This window comes from Tiliqua scincoides, chromosome 6 (assembly GCF_035046505.1).
Source record: "Tiliqua scincoides isolate rTilSci1 chromosome 6, rTilSci1.hap2, whole genome shotgun sequence".
NCBI classification, from domain to species: domain Eukaryota; kingdom Metazoa; phylum Chordata; class Lepidosauria; order Squamata; family Scincidae; genus Tiliqua; species Tiliqua scincoides.
Window position 1 is genome coordinate 20,619,520 of NC_089826.1, and position 24,940 is coordinate 20,644,459.

Consider the following 24,940-nt stretch of genomic DNA (forward strand, 5'->3'; position numbering starts at 1 on the left):
CCCAGTAATAATGTCACTGAGGGCGCAATCCCAACCCCTTATGTCAATGCTTTCCAGCACTGACTTAAGGGCAATGCAGCTCTGAAGTAAGGGAACAAACATTCCCTTACTTTGAGGAGGTCTCCATGAATGCCACCCAACTGCAGGATGCAGCACACGTCCCAGTGCTGGAAGGCACTGACATAAAGGGTTAGAATTGCGCCCTGAGTTATTTACTATCAAATGCTCAAGTATTTTGTGACTGCTTTTCTTCCCCCAGCAACGTAAAAACAAGCTCATATATTGATTTTTCCTGAAGAGAATGTTGTAGCATTAAGAAAGTATAGGATAAATAAAATACAAATTGTGTTTAAACAAAAATGTCGCTTTGACACATCTTTAGGTTCAAGATGTGGGCTACTGTTAGTGCGAAATTGCCTACCCTTGACCTAGGATTCTCAGGTGGCCATTTGGCTGAGAAGTTGTAAAAACATGAGAAGAGTCAGCAGAGTAGATGAGCAAAACTGATGAACAAATAGGTTTTTAAACTGTGATTGGAACACACTGGTTATAAAAACACCATGGAGATAGTTTTGTACCAGTGGGGCAGGAGACCCTAATCCTTCTCTTCTCATTCTCTGACTTAAATTCCACCCCAACATTGTCAGTGATGGAGGGAATAACTTTTGTAATAGCTTCTTCAGGATTATGTGGAACTTCCCTATCCCCACACCACGGCCTCAACCCAAATAGTTCTCCCTCCTGCCCACAATAGCTTCTTTACAAGATCATGTATGTTAGAACATTCCAGTCACTGAACTTAAATATCACATGTTGCTTTGCCCAAGTTCTAGCTTCTGTTTGGGTTCTCTTTCTCTCTTAGGGCCTAATCCTTGCGTGCCAGTTCACTGCAGACGTGCATTTTTGTAAACGTGCCGTAAGGCACATTGGTGGGCCCTAGCACCAGTGCTAGCCCAGTGCTGGCTGGCAGTGGGCTAGTGCCAGGTGAGCACTGGAGCTCCACCACTCAGTGGTCTGCTGAGCAGCGGAGAAGTAGGTGGAAGTGTGGAGGGAGGAGGCATTCTGGGGAGGAGGGAGCGCAGGGAGAGGGCTGGGAGAAGGCATGCCAGGGGGAGGGAGTGGGGCGGGAGGGAGGAGCTTTGCTCCACCGGATCCAGAGTCTCCATGTTGGGCTGGCTGTCCAACACGGAGGCTCTTGATTCTATGCAGACCTTTGGGTCACTGTAGAATCAAGTAGCCCCATTGCAGGGCTACTCACTTTACCCCTTCTCCCGAGAAGCAGCCAGCAGCTGCCTGGAGCACGCAGGAAGCAATGGCAGCCATTTTTGGTGCCGCTGCAACCCTGTGCACTGGGCAGCTCAGGATTGGGCTGCCTGTTGTTACTAAGTGCGAGAGTGGGGTTGGTTATTTGGTAATTTTATTTTAGGCATTGATACCTTGTTTCTCAACCAATCTGGGTTCTCAGAATGGTTATCCTACATAGCTGTAATTAAAAGGCCTTTGTAAGGCAGATGCATTCATCCTCAGGCATTTCCCTGCCTAGACAACTTTTTGTCCCCAATTGTTTAAAATCCTTATAAATCTTTTTGCTAGGAGCTTTCTGCAGGACTTTCATATTTATGGCTGCTATCATTTTCATAAAGATAATTTGGACAATTTTCTTAAATAATTTTTTAATAGCATGAATTAACTCTTCCTATTTAAACATACATTCTGTCTCTTGAGACCATCATGTCCATGTACCTTAATATCTAATTGTACTGGGCACAGTCCAATGAACACTCAAGACAACACACATGGGAGAAAGGGCCACTTTATTAGCATTTTAATACAGAAAAGGAGGCTGAGACCTGCAGTTGCAGGGGCAGCAAAACCCCTGTGTGGTGTGGAGGCAGGGCCACTGGGCTGCCCCAGAACCAACTCTGTCCCCCAGGCTGGATGTGCACCCGACTCCAAGCTGCGCCCCATTCTTGGGCGACGCAGCTCATCCAGGTCTGTCCCATAAAGGGAAGGCAGCCGGACCGCAGGCTCTGCCACCTTGAGCCGCTGAGCCTCTAAAAAGGACCCTGCAGTCCCGGTCAGGGCCCCAGTCAATGTCCTCGTGCTGCTGAGCCACTGAGGACTGCTGTTGGGTTCTGCCCTGCCTACGCTGTCTGAAGTGCACTCCACAGTGCCAAGCACGCCTCTACCGCACCACCTGCCATAAGGAGGGGTCAGCCTAGCACTTGACCCCACCCCCGCTCCCAAACAGGAGGAGAAGCGCCTTAAGGCCATCCTGCAGGTCTCTCAGAAAGATGTCCGCCCCCTGCTCAGACAAGTGCACCCCATCTCCTCTGTAAAGTAAAGGCATTGAGAAGGCAATCACTGGATGCAAAATGACCCGGCCACCGGTCCGTACCACAGATTGACCAATCTCATAGGTCACTTTCCTCCTCATCCTCTCAACCTTAGCACTGCAGCTGGCACCACGCCACACTCGCCGCTGCAGGAAGTCCAACCAGATCACCGTGATGCCGGGCAGCCAACCCTGCAGGGTGGCGAGGCATGCTCTGAGCCTGAGCGACAGCCCGGACATCCCACACAGATCGTTTTCGCCCAGGTGGAGCACCAATATGTCAGGCGAGAGGTTCTCCTTCAAATACTCAGCCATTGCAGGCAGCAGCTGGCCCCACTACATCCCCTGCTTGGCCAACCGGCCAACTCGCATGGCGGGGCCTAGCCCGAGCTGTGTTCCAAATGGACTAATGGCCGCCCTCTTGCTGGCCCAAAATACAATGGAATGGCCACAGATCAATACACAAACCGGCTTCTTGCCGCCTCCTGCAGGACGAGAGAAAAGAAGTTTCGGCCTGCATGCCCAGAAGGGGAGTTGCGCTGGCCGGGCACTCCCTCCAGCCCGGTGCCCGGCGCCTTCTCTTGCCTGCTAGGGGGTGGCTGCGCCAGCCGGGCGCCCACCTCACCGAGCGCACTGTGCCCCAGCCCCTGCACCCCCCCTGAACGGAGCCCCCTCGTCCCTCCGACAAGGTAATGGGGGGACACCGCCTCTACACACAGCGGGCGGGTGGCAGGCGCTTGGGGGGGCCTGCCCTTCGAATCTCAGGGGAGCATCTGAGTCCCACCATCTCGTGGCCCAAGTAGGCTTGGGGAGGGAGCAGCCCCGAACGGGGCCACCCGCACGTGAGAAGGATGCATGCCCCCGTTCACCGAGTGCGAGGGGATGGGGCACGCTCCATAATCCTTCCCCTCCCCAGGAAGGCCCTTGGCCCCCCCTGCACCGCCCAGCCCATCTCACCACCGCGCTGAGGATCCCTGCTGATGAGCCTCTGGTGTTGGTTGGGTGGTGTCCACTCGGTGCCCATGAGCAAAGAAGGAAGGGGGGCTGTTGCTGTGTCCTTACATTACCTCTGCTCCCCCCTGCCACAGCCCTCCGCCAGTCCCCTCAGGGGAAGGGGCTCGTGTGTTCCAGCCTGGCCATACGAACTCTGATCTCCATGCTATAATTGGGCAATTGGGATTATCTTCTGTGAGATGTTCTTACATAAACTTATTCATGTGTATGAATAATGAATACATTTGTGGCAATCTCAGATTTCGATGCCATTTCCACACACTGCGCATGCAATAGCAAATTATGCCCTGTTCCAAATCTCACTTTAGTTACATGGTAACATCAGTTCACTAGACACATAAACAGGCCTTTGTTTTTTTGCAGACCCTTTTGCTTTCAAGGTGACAAAAGTTTTGTAAAGGTGTCAAAGTAATAGTGCTACTATGCAGATTCATAGCTCAACCAGCATATTTCCCTATCTCCACAGAGTGATGCATTTGTTGACAGCACTACCTTTGATGGAACTACTCCACTTCACATAGCTGCTGGAAGGGGCTCTACAAAACTGACAGCCCTTCTCAAAGCAGCAGGTAAGGAAGTGCTCAGCATATGACTTGCTAAGGAGAGATGGTTTCTCATGAATAAAGCTATCACCTGTTAATAAGTGCAGTTCAGTGGTCATTGGCTGCATAGTTCTGATGATTCTGCTGAGTATATCTAAAAGTCTGCACTGACTGCTTTAGTTTACAACACTGAATTCAATCCAACATCAGACCCTTCCTTCTTTCTGGACAGCCATTTGTTTTGGGTTGCGTGCCCTTAAAGCTACAGTGACACAAGTGGGTCAACTTCCTTCAGAATCTGAACTCTAGACCTAGCGACCCCGTGTCCCCTCACCTCTTCCTCACCAAGAGTGCGTGCTTCCTCATGTCTCTTGGCCCAATGTGCAGCTTTGTTCTAGTTCTACTTTCTCTAGGGTTCTCCTTCCTTCTATTCCATGTCTGCATTAAGTCCTTGGTTTTCAGGCCACTGCAAACATTTCCCCATTTTCTTGAGCCACCCTGTTTCTTGATCAACCTTTTCCCTCTGTTTCCCCCCCCCCGAAGCAAAAATCTTTCCTGATATTAAGAGATCTACAATTCCTGAAAACCCCCTTTCTAATTATCCTCTTTACATTTCATTCCCCAGACTCCATTATCCTTTTTCTGAAGTCCCATCCTTTGCCTCAAGCTTTTTCTTTGTCCACCTGCTGCCAAATCTATACCCTTCAGCCTCCTTGCCTTTGAACTGCTACTGCTTCCTTACCTTCCAGGATTTCTTTCCAGTCCACAGCCACTCCCACAGGGTTTTAAGCAGCCAAATTGACAACTTGCCGTACAAAAGTGCAAAGGTTTGCTCCCTGAGCAACTGAATGTTCAGCTCAATATTCAGCAACAGCCAATATTCAGCTCTGCCAATCAGTATGAAAGGCTTCAGAACCACAAGTTTAAGGCAATATAAATTAATCGCACTCCAGAGTTAGAACACAGTTAGAAATGTTTGCCACCATTTAGCACTTGAGCTCCTCCTGCTGGTTAAATGCTGGTGCTAGCATTTGATAAAGTCTCTTTACTGGGAACCTTATTATTATTTGATAGATAAAGTGAAAAAGAGAAAAAGCAAGAAGCCTGATACTTCTTTTTGGTGGTGTTGGGATTCTGAGCAAAACTACCTTATTTATCAATCCAGTGTCATAAATTCATAGGAGTTCAGGAAGCTGCCTTCTGCGGAGTTAGATCATTGGTCCTTCTGGCTCCATATTATCTACACCAGTGGTTCTCAAACTTTTAGCACTGGGACCCACTTTTTAGAATGACAATCTGTTGGGACCCACCAGAAGTGATGTCATGAACCTGGAAGTGACGTCATCAAGCAGGAAAATTTTAAATACTTTCCACAAGACAAAATTAAATTATGGAAATTAAAACTTTACAATATACATTCAAAAATTTATTTAAAATAAATAAGAACCCTCCTAACCATCCCAAATAGTTGCTGAACTATTAAAAAAAATTTCTCAAACATCCTAAAGGCTACAATCCTATCCACACTTACCCAGGAGTAAACCTCATTGACTGTCTTTGTTAAAAGCATATTCATAGCAGCCTGTTAAAGTATAGATCTGTAGCATTTCCCCAAATGCAGTCACAAACCATGGTAGCATTAAGTCTAATACAATAAAAATAAAATACACATTGAAATGAATGGGGACCCACCTGAAATTGACCCGTGACCCACCTAGTGAGTCCCAACCCAATGAGAAACACTGGTTTACACTGATTGGCACCATCTTTTCAGGGTTTCAAGCAAGGGTCTTTCCCAGCCCTATCTGGAGATGTCAGGGATCAACCTGAGATCTCTTGCATACAAAGGATATGCTTACCACTGAGGTCGGTCTCTTATCCCTTCCCATTTCTTCCTTGGATAAAAATGCTTACATGCTACCATAACAGGCTCTGTGTGATTGCCCTTGATTGAAGCTATGAACCAGCCTTGGGAGGTGAGGATTCTTGGAACACAATCCACTAGGAAGCGTTCTTGTGGAAAGCTCATTCTTTTCAGTGAGGTTTACCTGGAGAATTTCTTGGTGAATTATCTACTGACAGTGTGCTGACTTTTGTGAGATCTAAGTAACGCTAAACCACACTGATAATGAAGTTCTTATTTCACTGAGGACTAGACTCTTATTGTCTACTGTAGTAGAGGCATTTATGATGTTTTCATTAACCTACTTTTTGTAACCATTAAGGTGCTGATCCCCACATTGAGAACTTTGAACCCTTGTTTGACCTAGAAGATGTGAAAGACAGAGATGGTGATGATGAAGGGATTGTGCCGGGAATAACACCTTTGGACATGGCAACCAGCTGGGAGGCAAGTTGTGATGGATCCATCATCTCATAAGCTACTAAATCTTTCATTCTAAGGCCAGCTCATGCACACCAACCAGCATATTCTTTTTTTCCTTTTATATATGGAGCTATGTGAACATAAAAGACAGTGCTTAATATCATGTAAAGGAACCCTAGTGTGAAAGTGAAATACAGAAAATGTGGAAACCATAAGATACCTAAAATGTCTTGTTAGCTGTGCAAATGCAAGATGCAACTCTTCATAAGGCACTGTAGCCACATAGAGAAGAAAATCTTGGCTGAGCAAAGAGAGGCAGTAGCAGAGTCACCATAAGAGAAGTTGATTTTGGATTTTTAGGGGAAGTGGACAGAATGTACAGTCCTGTAGCTGGTACAATTCTGTAGCACACTGATGATCTGCCTAGGACAGGGGTGCCCAAACCCCGGCCTCCCAATCCAGACCACGGGGAGCCTCTAGTCTCCAATGAGCCTCTGGCCCTACAGAGACTTTCTGGAGCCCGTGCTGGCCCAAGGCAACTGCTCTCAGTGTAGGGCAACTGGTTAAGCTCCACCACTTGCTGTTTCACATCTGTGATGCAGCACTGGCAGTGATGGACAGGCCAGACTTGCTTTGTGCAAGACCTTTTATGGGCCTTGAACTATTGCAAGACCTTCATTCATTCATATAAGTTCCATCTCTAATATATTCATTTTTGTAAATTTATGTACATTTATTCAAATTTGAAATGTAAATTAATTCTTTTTTCTCCGTTCCCTGACACAGTGTCAGAGAGATGAAGTGGCACTCCTGCTGAAAAGTTTGGACTCCCCTGGCCTAGGATAATATAAATACTATGCTTAAACTGAATCCTAAAAGCACAGAATGAAGTTCATGTTTTTTCTTGATGTTGGCTCATTTTGCTCCTTCTCAATAGGTATATGACATCTTGAATGACTCGTCTAAGTCAACTGTGACTTCTGATGACCTGTTAACGCAAGGTAAAAATATGTTTAAAGAGAAAAAAAACTGGCTGCAATTTTTCCTTTTCTAGCATACAACTTGGCCAATGGACTTGCTAATGCTTATTAGGCACTTTATTGGACAGCATTTGTTCTCTCCTTGAGACACAATGAAATCTGGATTGCATAGACTGATTTGGGTAGGAGAGTATGGAAGAGAACATAAGAGGGAACACTGTTTAGATTATGCTTGCTGCAGTTTATGTGTGCATCATCATAAAAATGAAGAAATCATGTTCCTTGCTTCAGAAGAATTGTTTATATCCGTATGCAGATTTGTTCAAGATTAATCCACCAAGATTCCTTTAATCGTGTAACAGCTCTCCTTGATCATGCTAAATAAATATTGTGGCTACAATATTAGATATTTGTGTTGCACCTTTGTCTGGTCAAATTTTATCTCAGCGGTTTTCAAACTCTCTGAGAGTTTGAAAACTGCTGTAAGTCTTTGCGGGGGCGGGGGAGGCAGCAGAGGTGGGGGGAAGGCAGATCCTGGGGATCATGCTGCTCAGGGGACTGCAGGGGCTTGGGTGCACTTACCAGAGCCTCCTGCAGCCTCCTGGGGGTGCGGGGAGCCCTACACGACTGTCTGCAGGGCTCCCCGAAGCTGCAAAAGTGAAAGTGGAGCTATTGCGCTCCACTTCCGGTTTTGTGGAAGCAGAGTGCGATCGCTCCACTTTCACCTTTAAAGCATCGGGGAGCCCTGCAGACAGTCGCGCAGGGCTCCCCGCACCCCCAGGAGGCTCTAGTAAGTTCACCCAAGCCTCTGCAGCCTCCTGAGTGGCGCGATCCTGGGGATCATGCTGCTGCCTCCTCCCTGCCTCCTGGCTGCCCCCACTCCTTAAGGGGAGAGATGCCAGGGTCCTCAGGCTGGGATGTTGTGACACCCCAGTTTGAAAAGCCCTGCTTTATCTGTTGAGCAGTCATTGGAGGGAGTTCAATCTCTGAGAATCATTTATCCAAGACTTGTCCTGAGTGTCATGGATAAAGAGATGTGAATATATGTTCAAACCCAACTTTCCTTACCATGGTCCAATTTAAGCCATAACAACAGAGACAGGGACAGCTGCTTGACAGAATCTGGCAAATCATTGCTCACGTGTATAGGCCCAGTGGTGAACAAAGGGTACAACATAGTGGAAGCTGTGAACAGAAGGTGAATTTAACTTTTTGAAAAGGTATTGATTGAGGTTGGGTTTTCTTTTTTTGTCAAAAGTATGACTTATTGTGATCAGCATAATATGACCTCGCTCCACTGAGAGTAGGATTCTACTGCTATCTTTAGTTGGGGCAGAAATAGAATAACATGGTTAACATTGAAAAATGGCACCCCCACCTATATTCTAAAGTGGCACAGGCCATTCTGTCCTCTCACTCTATATAAAAGTCCTCAGGTGCCCTCACCAGGATAAAGGTGGAATAAAAATTCATCCATAAATGTGTAGAGAAGTTCTGAGTGAAAGAGAGAGAATAAGGCAAATAATTTGTAAATGCACAAAATAGTATCTATATTTATGGTTATGTAATGGTGTAACTTTTCATTTTTCCAGGAAACATGAAAGAACTGAATGAAGATGTTAAATTGCAACTTTACAAGCTTCTTGAAGTGCCTGATGTGAATAAAAATTGGTCCATGCTGGCACAGAAGCTGGGCTTAGGAATACTTAACAATGCCTTCCGGTTGAGTCCATCTCCACCTAAAACTCTACTGGATAATTATGAGGTAACTCTATGAATATTCTCATTAGATCAGGCCATCTGATACGTCAGTATCTGCCACAATGATGATCCAGCCCGTTTTAGGATTTCAAATTATCATATATGCGCAAAATTTGCCACAAGGTGAGAAATTACTCTACATTCTGTTGTCTCTGAACATGGTCACACAGTAGTGCCTCATACACATAACTGCATACAATCATACATTTCTTCCATTTGAAAAATAAAGTGTTTACCACCTCCTAGCATATTGTTTACTTCACCACATGGATGGCATATTTATTTATTTTATCTTTCACATTTTTATACCACCCTTCCCTCCAAAGAGCTCAGGGTGGTGTACACAGTTCCTTTCCTCCTTTGTGAGTTGGGGTAGGCTGAGAGAGAGTGATTTCAAGGTCACCCAAGAAGTTTCATGGCTGAGTGGGGATTTGAACCTGGATCTTCCAGGTCAAAATCCAGCACCAGAACCACTACACCATCCTGGCAGAAGCATCATTAGAGGCAGTGGCACCCAGGGCAATATGTTGCATGGCATCATGATGTCCCAGAGGAAGAGATGGTAGCTTTGCAGTATCACTGCCACCCCATTCCTTCTCCTTCTGAGGTTCTTGTTGAGCAAGATCAGAAAGCCACCGAAATGCAAGGAGGAGTAGGTAAGAATATAAGAAGAGCCCCACTGGATCAGGCCAAAGGCCCATCTAGTCCAGTTTCCTGTATCACCAAATGCTTCAGGGAGCACAAAAGACAGCAAGACACAACCTGCATGCTAGTGCCCTCCCCTGCATCTGGCATTCCAAGGTAGCCTACTTCTAAAATCAGGATCTTGCATGTAACTCCATGACTTATAACCATGATGGACGTTTCCTCCAGAAGTTGTCTAATCTCCTCTTAAAGGCATCTAGGCGAGATGCCATCACCACTTCCCGTGGCAAGGAGTTCCATAGATTTATATATCTTTTTGAGATGTGACAACCAGAGCTGAACACAGTATTCCAGGTGTGGCTTTACCATCCATTTGTACAATGGCATTATATTAGCTGTCTTATTCTCAAAACCTTTTCTAATGAGTCCAAGCATAGAATTAGCCTTCTTCACCACTTGACCATTAGGTCAACGCTTTCATTGAGTTGTCCACCAGCACTCCAAGACCTTTCTCCTGATCTGTCACAGTCAGCTCAGAAACCATTAGCCTATATGTAAAGTCTTGATTCTTTGCCCCAGTGTGTATGACTTTATGCTTACTTACATTAAAATGCATCTGCCATTTTGATGCCCATTCTCCTAGTTTGGAGAGATCCTTTTGGAGCTCTTCACTATCTCTTCTTTTCTTTACCACTCAGAAAAGTTTAGTGTCATCCGCAAACTTGGCCACCTCGCTGCTTAGCCCTGTCTCCAGGTCATTTATGAACAGGTTGAAAAGCACCGGTTCCAGGAGTGCCAGGTCCTTGGGGCACTCCGCTCTTCACCTCTCTCCATTGTGAAAATTGCCCATTAACACCCGCTCTCTTCCTCCTGGTCCTCAACCAGTTCCTAATCCAGGAGAGGACCTGCCCTCTAATTCCCTAACTGTGGAGTTTCCTCAGCAGCCTTGGGTAAAGGACCATATCAAACACCTTCTGAAAGTCCAGATATATAATATCCATAGGTTCTCCCGCATCCATATGCCTGTTGACTTTTTCAAATAATTCTAAAAGTTTCATGAGGCGAGACTTACCCTTACAGAAGTCATGCTGATTCTCCCTCAGCAAGCTTGTTCGTCTACGCATTTTAAGATTCTATCTTTGATGAGACATTCCACCATCTTACCCAGAACAGACATTAGACTGATCAGCCTATAGATTCCTGGGTCCCCTCTCCTTACCTTTTTAAAGATTGGTGTGATGTTTGCTATCCCTCCAATTCTTTGGTACTGTTGCTGTTTTAAGGGACAAGTTGCATATACCTCTACATACCTGCAACCACACTGGTGGTGCTGCTGCTGCTTTTCCCGCTGCTGCCACCATCTTGGCTGGGCCTCACTCAGCACTTCCTTCCAGCCTGCTCAGGGCAGTTTGCCTACTCCCCCTGCTTGCTGTGCCACTGCATCCTATCATATAAGAATTGCATCTAGCGATAAAAATTTGCTGCTTAAAGAAAAAGCAATATGTGCAAATTCACTCCTCATTAATAGCTGATGATGCTCTGGCTTTTCATTGGGAAAGAGACTTCCAAAGAGCTGTGAAGTTACTTGCCTAGAAAGCATGTGCTGGAAAGTTAGCTTCTCTGTACACTTTTTGGGGAAGCAGGCTTGCCTTGCTGATATTTATGCCTTTGTTTTTCTTTCCATTTAGGTTTCTGGTGGCACAATAAGAGAGCTAGTTGATGCCTTGAGGGAAATGGATTATCCAGAGGCTGCTGAAATAATTCAGAAAGCATTATCCACTTCATCAAGCCGGTCTAACCAAGGGAAAGTGAAAGAAACGGAATCTTTGTCATGTGAATTACCTTCCATGAAAGAACAACTAGGTAAATTACACTGTGCTGATGCATGTGTTTTGCCAATGGGTTTGTTTCTTGAGGTGGAGGTGATGGTAATGTCAATAGTGGGTGGTAGCTAGCGTGTTTAGCTTGGATGTGGGAAACACATCTCCATCCAGGTATGAAACCCACTAGAGAAGTTGCTATCTTTCACCTTCACCCACCTCACAGGGTTTTGTTTAAGTCTAAAAGGCTGTTCTGATTTCCTTGGTGGAAGAACAGGATGTACATGTTCATAAAAATTGCCAACTGCAGAATGACACCAACCACTCATCTGAATTGGGATGTTATCTTCTCTGATTCTTTTTAATTATGCCCCCGTCTTCCCCATCATCCTACCTCCTCTGGTAAGCAGGGATTCCCTCACTGGCAGGAGCGACCTTCCCACCAGTACTCCTGACAGTGAGTTGACTTGCATGCTGATGGAGCACCTTTTACAACAGGCACTGGCTGCCTTATGGTCATCAGCACTGTTGCAGACGCCTTGCCACCATTGGGTGACAAGGTGAAAATTGGGGTGCTTATTACATAGATCTCTTGAATTGAAAGTCCACTGGTCAACTTTTCAATTGACTGACCTGGCACTAAGGTGTGTAACTGAAGCAATAGAACAGCAGTTGAGACACAGTGCTACATTCCTGAAAGTGGTTGAATTGCTCCCATAGTGGACTACTCTTCTGTTTTGAGTAGCTACTGGACTGCCAGATCAGAGTAATGGCAAGATGATCAGAAATGAAACCTCACTTAAGCAACAACAAAAACACAACACCTGTGCTATGTCAATGCAGTTGGAAATACGTCCTGTGGGAAGGAAATAGGGAAAGCCTCAACATGAGTGCTACCTAATGTGCTACTTCAGAGCACATGAAGCTTCCTAGTGTTGAGTCGGTTCATTGCCAACTCCCAATGATTGCCTGAGTTGATAGTCTCTAGATTCTCAGAAGTCTGAGATGCTGATGATTGAATAAGATCTCGCATATACCAAACATATTCTCTACCACTGAGCATTAGGCCTTCCTCGGGCATCTAGAAGGCAGCAGATCAGTAGAGCTTGTGCCCTAGATTGTTCCTTCTGCACCTGTCAGAAACAGCAAGGAATATGACTTTAGGTGGGGGTGCAGATAGGGCTTTTGCATTCCTCTTTGGCCTACTTATTGGACTGGATATAGTGTATAGTTCTGTATATTGCTGTATCATATTCACATTTTTATAAACTCTGAATTACATCATAGGTTTCTTTCTCCTCACCTCAGGTGAACTTTGCAATCTGAAATTCCAAGATGCTGAAAGTATTTGTGACAGTGGTGTAGAGATCTCTCTACGGAAACTTAGCTTTACATGTTCTGAGTCCTTCACTAGCAAGTCACCACTAACACTTAAGAAACTGGCCACAGGATACGGACAGGAAAACTTGCTACAAGGTAAAATTGAAACTACTTAGTGGTGTGGGAGTGGTTGTATGAAGTTCTTGCACTGGAAGAAAAAGCTCTTTGAAATGTACATCAGCAGGACCTTTCATCAAACAGATCAGATTCAAGAAAAGTGGGAGGTTCCAGACAGCAAACAGGAAGAGTGAGTGAACTTCCTTTTTTTCCTTAGATCTTCATCAGTAATGGAAATTGACCACCTTCTTCATGTTCAGTGAAAACTACACTAGAGACACTGACTGTGGTCCAAAGCTGTGAAGCACAAAAATTAATCACAAATAGTGATCAAAGTAGATACGCCAAAAAGTATAATGTATATTTCAGTAAATGTATTTAATTTTTCATTTGGTGCCTACCATTCAGTTTTCGAAACTTTTTTCCCATACTGTTTTAGCATCTCTGTACTGTAAATATTTTAGTTTTACATGAATTAGTTAAAGAGGAATTTGTGCTTTTAAAATGCTTGTTTTTTATTTTACTTTTGTAATAAAAAGCAAAATAGAGATCATTTTTCAGTGTTTTGTTCTGGAGCGTCCATGAGATGTTTACTTAAAGAGCTTCTACGAGATGTTTATTGAATTGTCCTCATTTTGGTAACAGTTTTAAAGATTCTCTCAAGCCCCAGAGATTCTTTGAAAAAATTACTAGCATCAGTAAGGTCACCCACTTTAGGCCTTCCAAATTGCCCAAATCCTTGTACCACTACTTTTACCACCTATAAATAGGATAGGAGGAAGAGACTTTGCCGCAGCACCTATTTCTCACTGGTTTTCTGCCTGTTACCTTCCACATGGTGCAGGGTTGTCCAAACTTTTTGGCAGGAGGGCCATACCATCTCTCTGACACTGTGTCAGGGACTGGGGAAAAAATGAATTATTTTACATTTCCAATTTGAATAAATTTACATAAATGAATATATTAGAGATGGAACTTATATGAATGAATGAAGGTCTTGCTAATAGCTCAAGGCCTATAAAAGGCCTTGCACAAAGCAAGGCTGGCCTTTCTTTGCTGCTGCATCACAGACATGAAACAGCAAGCGCTGGAGGGAGCCCTTGTCCCGCAGCTCACCCAAGAAGTCAAACAGTCGCCCTCATGCTGAGAGCAGTTGCGTTGGGCCAGCACGGGCTCTAGCAATTCTCCAGAGGGCCAGAGGCTCATTGGACACTGGGGGCTTCCTGCAGGCTTCCTGCAGACTGGGGTTTGGGCACACCTGATGTAGTGCTTAACTGAGAGCATCAAAGTTTAAGTCTACCCACAACAACTGCTTATGGGGGAATGTAGGGACAGTTCTCTTAAATTTCAATGTTTTCCCCTTACCTTCCCGTGCAGAGTTCAAGGACTGGTCATACTCCCCCCAGCTTAAGAGACCTCCTAAGTGTCTGCTGGTGGTGCCAGAAAAGCACTTTATTCACCTCATGGCTGTTTTTATTACTCCCTGCATTTTTTTAACAGGCTAATTTTGTAAGATGGGGGTGATACTGGGATCTTTGCACCACTGCCCATCTGTGACCAGCCTTCCATTCACTATGCCTTGAGGGTGCGTTAATATGAATTCCCATTTGTTTCTGGACCAGTACATCCTTCCCTCTGAAATAAAAACTCTGTTTCTGAAATCCAGGAACAAATCAACATGGATAAAAAGGTACTGTACACCTCAACTACTCTAGGTGTTTCATCCTGCTGTTCTGATAAAGCTCCCTTAACATCTGACTTTGAAAGTGTCCTCTCTCTAAACGTGTATGTTTTGCTCTGGGCATCCATCTGTGGAAAAAGAGACACACGTGTGCAAGAAGCTGCCAAAAACATGATGTTTAATGGTCCCATTTTGTGCACCTCTAAATGCAGAATTACATTCCTGTGAAAAATTCCTTTTCCCATTTGACTTCCTTTCCATTCCTTCAGGCTTCTTCCTCAGGAAATGTCCATCAGTGATGTTAAGCTGAGTGACTCTCACAGCTCCTTGACATTGGTGGTCTCCCAGGGGCTAAAGAATGTGACTTTTTGCTTCTCTGCTAGAAGAAAGCCATTGTCAGTGAATCGCCCCAGGATGTTTCCAGCATTGAGCCAAACAAAAGGCGCAATGGCAGTGGTTTCCAGGATTATCTGGAAATTATCTCCTTCTTGGGAAACCTTGGGAAAGCCTGGAAATTTCTGAAGCATAGTTCCATTCTTTATGCCTGTCGCCACTTACATGTTTCATGATTTCTTTTATATATGAAATGCTTTATAATAATTGATTGCAGAAAGGGGAAATTTTATCGTCATGGCACCTGCCTCCTCCCCCCAATTATGAGAAGTGTAGTTTGATGAGCTTGCGTCCTGAGTACACTTCTGCTTGCGTCCTGAGCTTGCGTCCTGAGTACACTTCTGTACTGCAGCGAGTCATGGACTCTCCGCTCACAACAGGAGAGGAAACTGAACGCTTTCCACATGCGCTGCCTCCGGCGCATTCTCGGCATCACCTGGCAGGACAAAGTTCCAAACAACACAGTCCTGGAACGTGCTGGAATCCCTAGCATGTATGCACTGCTGAAACAGACGCCTGCGTTGGCTCGGTCATGTTGTGAGAATGGATGATGGCCGGATCCCAAAGGATCTCCTCTATGGAGAACTTGTGCAAGGAAAGCGCCCTACAGGTGGACCACAGCTGTGATACAAGGATATCTGCAAGATGGATCTGAAGGCCTTAGGAGTGGACCTCAACAAGTGGGAAACCCTGGCCTCTGAGCCTGCTTGGAGGCAGGCTGTGCAGCATGGCCTTTCCCAGTTTGAAGAGACACTTGGCCAACAGACTGAGGCAAAGAGGCAAAGAAGGAAGGCCCATAGCCAGGGAGACAGACCAGGGACAGACTGCACTTGCTCCCAGTGTGGAAGGGATTGTCACCCCCGAATTGGCCTTTTCAGCCACACTAGACAATGTTCCAAAACCACCTTTCAGAGCGCGATACCATAGTCTCTCGAGACTGACGGTTGCCAACAAGTAGTTTGATGAGTTGACAAGCGGGTCCATATCTTCCCAAGAACTCTAATTTTTAGGATTTCCTAAAGAAAGCATTGTTAGTAGTGCTGATATGCCCTTAGACCAGTGGGCCATCTGTTGGCTCTCTTGGAGCTCTGAGGCAGAAGCCTTTTCCAGGTCTGCAACAGAGGATCTTCTTAATCTACAGATGCCAAACTCTGGGACTTTATACATGTAAAGAATATTACACATGTCTGGGCTTTAGTGCACAGTTTTACTACAGACCCCAGCAGTCATAGGAGCATCCATGCAGCAACAGCACTGGTCAGCACCTCTAATGAAGGGAATAATTGAGGTTATAAAGGTGGCATATGAACATGTATAAATGCAACATGTTCCCTTGTTTTCTCAGGTGTTCCCCTCTATAGTTACACACCCTCTTGCATTTAAACAAGGCTAGAAATTTTTTAGCCATCACTTTAGGAGTGGAAAAGCTAACAGTGAAAACAGCTGTTAAAAAAGATGACCTCTTTGGGCAATTATCAAGAGAGGGTTAAACAGGTCTTTGCAGAGCTATATGTGCTCTGTAAGGAATTCTGTAAGGAATTAAAGAAAAATCCAAATTTTGCACACGTACAAAAATCCAGTCCTGAAACAAATGGGCAAATTAGCATATCAATATATTCCACTTCTGTTCCTCAAGAAAGGAGCTTCTTTTCCCCAAGAAAGAAATCTTGGGTTGGTTGCTAGAAAACCTACTGTGCTCCATGTTTGGCTTCTCAGGAACCTTAACTTCTAGCTAAGAGGACTAGAAGCTTGTGATAAAAATAAATTTAAAAACACTGAACTCTGCATAGTACCAACATCTATATGTTATTTGTCAGGAAAAAGACAGGTCTCACCGTGCTTCTTACAGCTCTTTGGTTTTGTAAACAATTTATCAACCCACAACAGCCTACCCATACCAAGGGAAGAAAACATCACTGAAGCATATTAATTCTGTTGCTTACAGTAAGTTGTGGCTTCTTCAATCCCACTGCATCCTTCGGTGAGGAGAGGAAGTGGTAGTTGATTGGACTGGAGATCCTGTCCTTATTCATAAGGTAAAAGGTGAGGACGCAGCATTGCCTAGAACAGTTCTCGCATCTTTTCAAAAAATCACTGATTGACTCATTATAGATGGGGACAGCACTTTCAGCTTTAGCAATCACACTTTGTTCAGCTAGGGTACACACTGACTCCAGAGAACTCCAGTGATGCATTCTCACCTATGGGGCACATTAAGAAATCATGGCAATAAGAAGCAAATTATAAATGCATGCTTTCCATTACTCTAACCCAGACGCTCAGTTCAGTTAAACAAATGCTTAAATCTCCTTAAATGCAGTGGCCATAGTAACTCTTCATTAAGGCTACATCTTAGCTTGCCAAATTCTACACCTTGCATTTTAAAACCTCAAAACCCAACGTCATCCAGACTGAGAGGGTTGGCATACTTTGTAAAGAGAATAAAAATGTGCAAGCAAATGAGGCAAGGTATAACTTACTGCGAGTGTCAGTTTGTAGTCTGAGTGAAGATCAGAAACACTGTATATGTGGAGCACATCTTTAGTCTCATATACCAGAGGCAACAAAGGAGCAAAAAACTGCTGGGCAAAATAATGGAGCATTTTCCACTTGCAGTTGTATTCTGAGGAGGTTTTCAACAGGAGAAATATTAGCCTTGCCCTGCAGTGACCTGCCACTGGGCTGCTACTAAATTAATCATGCCACACTGAATTTGTCATTTCCTTATGTTCATGTCATACTCATACATCCAAAAGCTGCAATTCTCTCAAGAGCAGCAGGTTTCAGCTCATGGAATGATGTAAGTGCCGGGTGTGAAAACTGAGTCATCCATACAAACAAAATGTGTGGTACCTTCTTCAAGGTAACATTAGTGCAGGCAGAGGTTGAGAGAGAGCTAGTTGCTATATAAAATGCTAAAGCCATCCAGTACAAATGGCTGACTCAAAAACCAGGGCCTGAGCCTTCACTTCAGACATTAGAGCACTGGCTTCAGGGGCAGAGGAGAAACAGCAAGGTCCCATCCATCAGCACAGCTGGACCCCACCACCATTTGGCTCCTCCCCTCCCAAGATTCTATCCTGCACCGGCCATTCTGTAAGCTTCATGAAACAGTATGCAAGTGTTGGTATCATTCTCCTCCTCACTTCCTTTTCTCCTTAGTTTGTTCTTTGTTAAAACTAGATACTAGAACTACTAGTACCTTGGATTGAGCAAATCGGCAAAATAGTGGTACAAAAATGTAGCAAATAACTAAAAAATCATAGTGTCACTTTTGGTTACTGCCTGCCGGAGTGTGTGTGTGTGGGGGGGGGGTCTGAAGCCATGACATAGCTATACATGACCTCTCTTTTTAGGTACACAGAAATATATTGCCCCTACTAACTGAGCAAAGAGGTGCTTTTCAAAATGGTGCTCTGCTTATATTTAGCAGGGGGAGACTAACTGGGGATGGATAGAGTGGATACAGGAATGTTCTTTTCCCTCTCACACAACACAAGAATCCAGGGACATCCACTAAAATTGATAAGCTTTACCACATGGTCATTCTGCAGACCACTGACTTCCCAAATGCATGTGACTGCCAAAGGATGACAGTATAAGTGACCACCAAAGACATTGTGCTGCCTCAATCCACTCTTACAGGAAGAGGAATCTAAGAAATCAGAGGCATGTCTCTTGTTAGTGATATCACAGAGCCCTGACAATGTGTACAAATCTCTCAAAGAGTAAGTGCTGGTTTAACTGGTGTCTCTAGAATTTTTCAACAATAAACATTCTCAAGGGAGGAAAAGACTGTTCAAAGCAACCAAACAATGGCATCCACAGTAGCAGCAAAAGCTAAGGAAGACTTAGTTAAAAGTTTGGCAATATCTCCTGACCTCCTTCCCCTGTAAGGAGCTATCTGCCAAGATAAGATGCAGCTTTCACTAGCTACACCAGCAACTTATCACAAGATGCAGGCATGCCCTAGGCAACTCTGGATGCCCACAAAAAGCAAGTTTCTGAACTGGCTCTTAACATTCTTATTCTCCCCTTGCCTGATGCTATTCAAGAATTTCCACGTGCAAAGTAGTTAACAGATGTTTTAAGGGTGCATAATAAATCATTTTTTTCTTTGGCATCACAAGACTTACCCAGAGAAGCCCAGGAAGGAGCTTGCCAGATATCACTGAGTTGCCAATACAGCGCTCCCATTGTGTGCCCTTCCCCACTGATGATCTCATTGCGGCTGCAGCGATAAAACTGGGTTTGTAGTTTGACACACTGGGCCTGCGAAATCTACTTATTAAAAATAAATCAAGTTACCATGGTGGGGGTGAAAATCTTGAGAATATATATGTATTTCAGGGCTAAACTGTATACTCCTGAATATGAGCATGTGTAAGTTGTTTTTTTCTTCAAAAATACCAGCTGCAGTAATAGGAATTCTGATTGGATACTTAGAAAGGGGAGTTTAATCCTTTGCCCACAGCACAATCCCAAATGACACCCTCCCCAATTATTTCTGCTAATCATTATGTTTCTCAATTATACCAGGGATTCTGAACAATCTTTGAGATAATTACTGAAATATCTATTGTGGTATTCAGCAGAGCTATTCAAACTGGGGCGTTTAACCACCTTTAAGGGGTGGTAGCAGGGGAGGCAGCGAAGCAATCCCCAAGATTGCATCGCTAAAGGGGACTGCGAGGACTGGGATGTACACACCAGTCCCTGCAGCAGCCTGTCAGGTGTGGGGAGCCCTGCACGAGCGTCTGCAGGACTCCCCAACATTCCAAAAGTGAAAGTGGAGTGATCACACTTCACTTTTGCAAAACCAGAAGTGGGACGCAATCGCTCCACTTTCACTCTTTGAAGGCTGGGGAGCCCTGCAGACGCTCGCGCAGGGCTCCCTGCACCCCAACAGGCTGCTGCAAGGACTGGTGAGTGCATTCCAGTCCCTGCAGCCCCCCATCCTTAGCAACGCAATCCTGGGGATCGCGTCGCTGCCTTCCCCCTGCCCCTGCTGCCTCCCTCTCTTCCCCTGCAAGGACTTACTGTGGTCTTCAAACTCCCTGAGAGTTTGAAAACCGCAGGTCTAAGGACATAAAATTGGTTATATCAGAGAATATATTATCCTTCCTGGGTTATTCAGAATATGGGGCAAAATTATCTCGAGATGTGTCAGCTTCAGCTGAAGCAATATATACTAATCCAGACTTTGAGAAATCTTTGTCAATGCGCAGCTCTGTTTTTAATAAGGATAATGGATTTCTGGCAAAGATGGTCAATGTATAAATTTCCAGCCAATTTCCTGTGATCCTTTAGATCAGGGACCACTGTTTTATCCATTCTTTCAAAGCAGACATTTTGTCCAAGCAAAAGCCCACAATAGCAAAATTAGAGCTTTAAAGAAAATTAGAACTAAAAATACTGTTGAAATAAAACAAGTGAAGAAATATCTTTAACATATAAATTAATGTTGAGTTTGAGATCAAAACAAAATTAATGAACCAAATGTACAATGAACTACATTTTATGATGAGACAATGATTTATGAGGATTTGAGTCAGATTTGGCAGTTAGGAATTACTATCTCTGTGTGTGCGAAGAATCTTTTTACAAAATGATCTCAAGATGAAGATAAAAAAAGGATCAACAAAAATGGTGACTGGAAACTCTGTTGGAATCCACAAGATGGACTGCAAGAAGAAAGTCAGCTGTTGCCAGAAACCCTGGCAAACTTCATGAGTAGGAAACCTCTCAATGTCATATCGTTTCTACAATGCTGCAAGTAAAAAAATCAACCCATCCAGAACTCTTTTCAGTATTCCACTTGTAGGGATAAAAATCACTGTACTGGTGCACAGATGCCTTCTGCAGTTGGGCAGCATCATCACTTCTTGCAATGCCGCTTCCAGGTGTTTGGTGATGATGTCATCGCTGAACTTGCAGGTTGCCAAGCTCCAAACTGTGTGGAGCCACAGAAGGAACACTTAGAGATGTTTCTAATCCTGCTTGAACTTCTTCCACACTCAACTACTTCATGTATGACATTTTTCCAGCATGAACATGTACTCATCCTAGAGGAGGAAACATCTTCACTGTCACATTTTGCAGTGTACCATAGGGTGAATGTTTGTTCTGAAGTGTGAATGAAGGTAATCAACATGCACAATCTGCATACAAATAGCAGAATAAACTATCATGTTGCACTTTATACATGGTGTTGCACACACATTTTTCTACACGGTGATCATGTCATAGTAGCGAAAATGCCAATCCAAAGAAACCCCTAGATAACTTTGTTTTCTCTTGTGGGACTCAATAAATAATCACTGTGATTTATACCCTTAACACAATTTTAAGAGTATCATGAAGCTAGATTTTGCACCACATAATACAATACAACCATGAGTGTGTCATCTTTTTTTTTTTAAAGTCACCTCCAATAATACTTTTAATGCCACGCAGAAGCCTATGTGTATCTACTTAGAAGTAAGTCCCACTGTATTCAATGGGGCTTACTTCCTGGAAAGTATTTATAGGACTACAGCCTGAGTGTGCAAGTGTGCATTTCACCGGTATTATTCTGATGTAATCCTTACAGCTACCCTATATGGAGGAGTACTATTATCAACTGCAAAACGAAACTGGGGTGTAGGTTGAGAGCAAGTGGTCCCCCTTAGGAGTTCATGGCAGAGGCAGGTTGTATATCAGCTAAGTTCAGATTTGTAGCTCAGTCTCTTAGCCACTATGCCAGACCAGCTCTCAAATGCTAGTGAGCATTTACCTGAGTGAGGTAGAGCGTATGCTTGAATTTGTCAAGGGAGTTTGGTCCCTCAGGCAGCTTGAAATGGTAACTTGCCATTAGAAGCATTGCATCATTTCCAAGTGGAAGGTGCTGTCGATGGTGGGAAAATTTGCTTTGGTATGACCAGTCGGTCTCAACAGATGATACCTGTTATAAAATCATATACAGAAATGGATGAGAACGGATCATAAAGAACTATCACGGTAAAACCAGAAGAGACACTCCTGAACATTTGTGCAGAGCCTTGTGTTTGGTATGAGTATCATTTCCTTGAATCCCATTTTCCTCTTCTTTGCCCTTTGATTCTTTAAATCTACCTGAGTGCAGAAGCTATAAGAAGTTTTGAAAACAAGAAAAAGCATAAATGCCTTTACCAAAATGTTCACAGCTAGACACAGGCACCTGCCCTATACCAAGTCAGACTGTTAGTCTATTAGGCTTGGTATTGTCAACACTGGTTGCCAGGAATTCTCAAGGTCTGAAGCAAGAGTCTTTCCCAGTTTTGCCTGGAGATGCCAGGGCTTGGACCTGGGAACCATTTCTTCTGGTGCTGAGCTACAGTCTCTTCCTGCTTCAGTGTTCTATTGCAAGTGGATTTCAAAAAGATCCAATAATACTGTTCTGTTTTGTGGCCACAGCCAAGAATGGTTTTTCCTGAATTCTGATCAAAAATACTGTGGCCACCTTCCATTGTTTAGGTAGGAAATGGGCAGCCCAATCGTAAAGTTGCCCAGAGGTACCGCAGTGCTGAAATGGCTGCTGCTGATATGGGGTTGGGACACCTTGGGGTACAGGCAGGAACATTTGTTCCCTTACTCCAGGTAAAAGCACTGCATTCCTAAAGGGTCTCCCTGGAGCTGTGTCAGCTATTTTGTTGGCCCATGTTGAGCTTTCCAGCCTAGAAGGGGGAACAAGATATGGCAGCAGTGCCTGCTGCCATTTCCGTCCCTCTGGGGCCCAATTCTTCCTCCAGCCCACCCTCCCCCCACCCAGTTCTGCCCCTCCCCACCTCTCCCTGCCTTCCCCCACCCCCAAAAGCATCACCTCCCATCATGGAAGAACTTACCACCAGAACCACTCCTGCGTTGTCTTCTCAACACTGAGGCCCAGCACCAACTGGCACTGGCCTCAGTGCCAGCCCAGCAGGCTTACCACTGGCATAGGAATGACTTACAGTACTTTTGTGATGGTAATTGCTGTGGCGGTGCAACAACTGAGTATAGGACCAGGTTCTTAAATGACATCTTTCCTTCCAGGAAAGGAAGTTACCCAAATCAACGTTTTCAAAAAAAAATTTAACATTTCTTGGGATTCATAGCCTTCCTTTCCACCACCAGACTTGCTTCTGGGGCAACTTTGTAAAGCCCTGTATACACCTGGATATGACATTTTAAGCCATTTCTCCCCAATGTTGCATATACGCAACAGGGATCAAATGTGTACACCTGTGGGCTGGGCAGAAATAGGTTAAATAGGCACATTCCTATTTGGGTGCCCTTCAGGAAAAAAGGCAGATTACAAATCCAATAAATAATAAATAAATCCAGCAAGTTTTAAGCTCTCCCAAGCCTCACTGATTCCAGCTGCCGAAGAGAAGCATGTGCAGGCATGTCAATAGTCATATTTCAGGTAAGAACTTCCTTCAGGCAGCCAGGCAGGGAAAGACTGCAGAAGTTAGTTTGCTTGTTTTTTCGGCTAACAGAGGCACAGACAGACAGGCAGATTCCACCATTCAATTTCTTACAACTCTTGGATTCATGCATTTAAAGTATGTATGTATTTATCTGGCTACAAATCTTTCTCTAGCCCAGGTCACCATTTGTTTATAATTTGTTTATAGCTGCCATTTGTTTATAAGTTTATTATTTGTCACCATATCCCATTTTTAACAAGACCAATGAAATGAATAGGTCCCCAATGGATTTAATATTTGAATGTCCTTTTGTCAGTAAAAAAATTCACCATGATTTTACCTCTATGCTTATAAAGGTCAAGTTCTCCCCTCCCTCTGGCACTACTCAGCTCTCTCCTCTCACAAATAACTGGTATCCTATTTTTCTTCTGAAGAGTTCACAACAACAACTCTGTAAGACAGGTTAGGATGAGAAGGAGAATGCCATATAGGCATTCACGAAGGGAATTTCACAAGGGCACTTCAGATGTTAAACACTGAGCTTATGATAGGAGGAAGTTGATGAATCAAGGAATTTGCAAAAGAGTACATAAAATTAGGTGTGGTGCATGGAAAGCAGAGGAAAGCTTTTTCTTCCTGTCTCAGAATACCAAAACTTGGGGTGATCCAAGGAAGTGATCGGAAAGGGATTCAGGATTAACAAAACAAACATACTTCTTTGTACAATACTTAAATTAACATTAACTTATACCACAAGATGTGATGATGGATACTAGCTTCTATGGTTTTAAAAGAAGCCTGCCTGAAACTCTTGAGAGCCACTCCACTGATGATCATTCACCCAGATGGACCAATGTGATAACCCAGTATAAGATAGTTTCATATGTTTATTAAAGTTATTATATACAGTTGGCCTGCAATTTATGCAAGGGTTACATCAGTGGTTAAAGCCAAAATCCCATATAGAATGTCCCTTAAAGCCAACAAATACTGTCTCTTTAAGTACTAAAATGACCATACAAGAACTGCAGGAATGAGGAGAACGGCAGCTTCATCATCATTTTTTTGCTCAGTAACTTGAATGGCAGGCAGAAACACCTGCACTATTTAAGGTTTTTTTTCTGTTTTTTTGTGGGGCTAGCGTATATACCTGAATTCACACAAGTGTATTGCACACAAGATGTGGGCCAACTTTACATTAGTTTAGATTGGTGTTTCCCAAAATGTGGGTGTTCATGAGCCCATGTGTGGTAGGTTACAAGTTGGGCACCCTCCTGTACCTGTTTGGCTCCAAATTGGAGCTATTCCAGAAGGGGTGGCTGATGCAATGGCCAGAAACCCTCCATTGGAAGGCCCTGGATTCCTCTCCCAGGTCATGCCAGGCTGGCAACCCACTCTACTGGCATTCACCAGGCCTCAGAATGGTTCGCAGAAGCATCTGGAAGTCATTTCTGGTTTTTGAACACAATTTCTGGTTTTACCAGAAGTTGCTTCAGGACTCTTCTGCGGGCCATTCTGAGGCCTGCAGAGGCCAGTAGAGTGAGTTGCCAGCCCGATGCAACCCAGGTGAAGCTTCA

General features: G+C 44.3%; 1 protein-coding gene and 1 pseudogene across 1 annotated transcript in view; one reads left to right on the forward strand and one right to left on the reverse strand.

The window, feature by feature from the left end:
* Window positions 1–13,363, forward strand: part of NFKB1 (nuclear factor kappa B subunit 1) — an 87,208-nt gene extending 73,845 nt beyond the window's left edge. The window contains exons 19-24 of the mRNA XM_066631639.1: window positions 3,816–3,918; window positions 6,117–6,241; window positions 7,155–7,218; window positions 8,790–8,962; window positions 11,292–11,466; window positions 12,732–13,363. Coding sequence (XP_066487736.1) covers window positions 3,816–3,918; window positions 6,117–6,241; window positions 7,155–7,218; window positions 8,790–8,962; window positions 11,292–11,466; window positions 12,732–12,919 — 828 coding nt within the window. The 3' untranslated portion in view covers window positions 12,920–13,363. The remainder of the gene's footprint in view (window positions 1–3,815; window positions 3,919–6,116; window positions 6,242–7,154; window positions 7,219–8,789; window positions 8,963–11,291; window positions 11,467–12,731) is intronic.
* A 1,456-nt stretch (window positions 13,364–14,819) lies between these two features.
* LOC136655718 (beta-mannosidase-like) overlaps window positions 14,820–24,940 on the reverse strand; it is a 35,752-nt pseudogene continuing 25,631 nt past the window's right edge.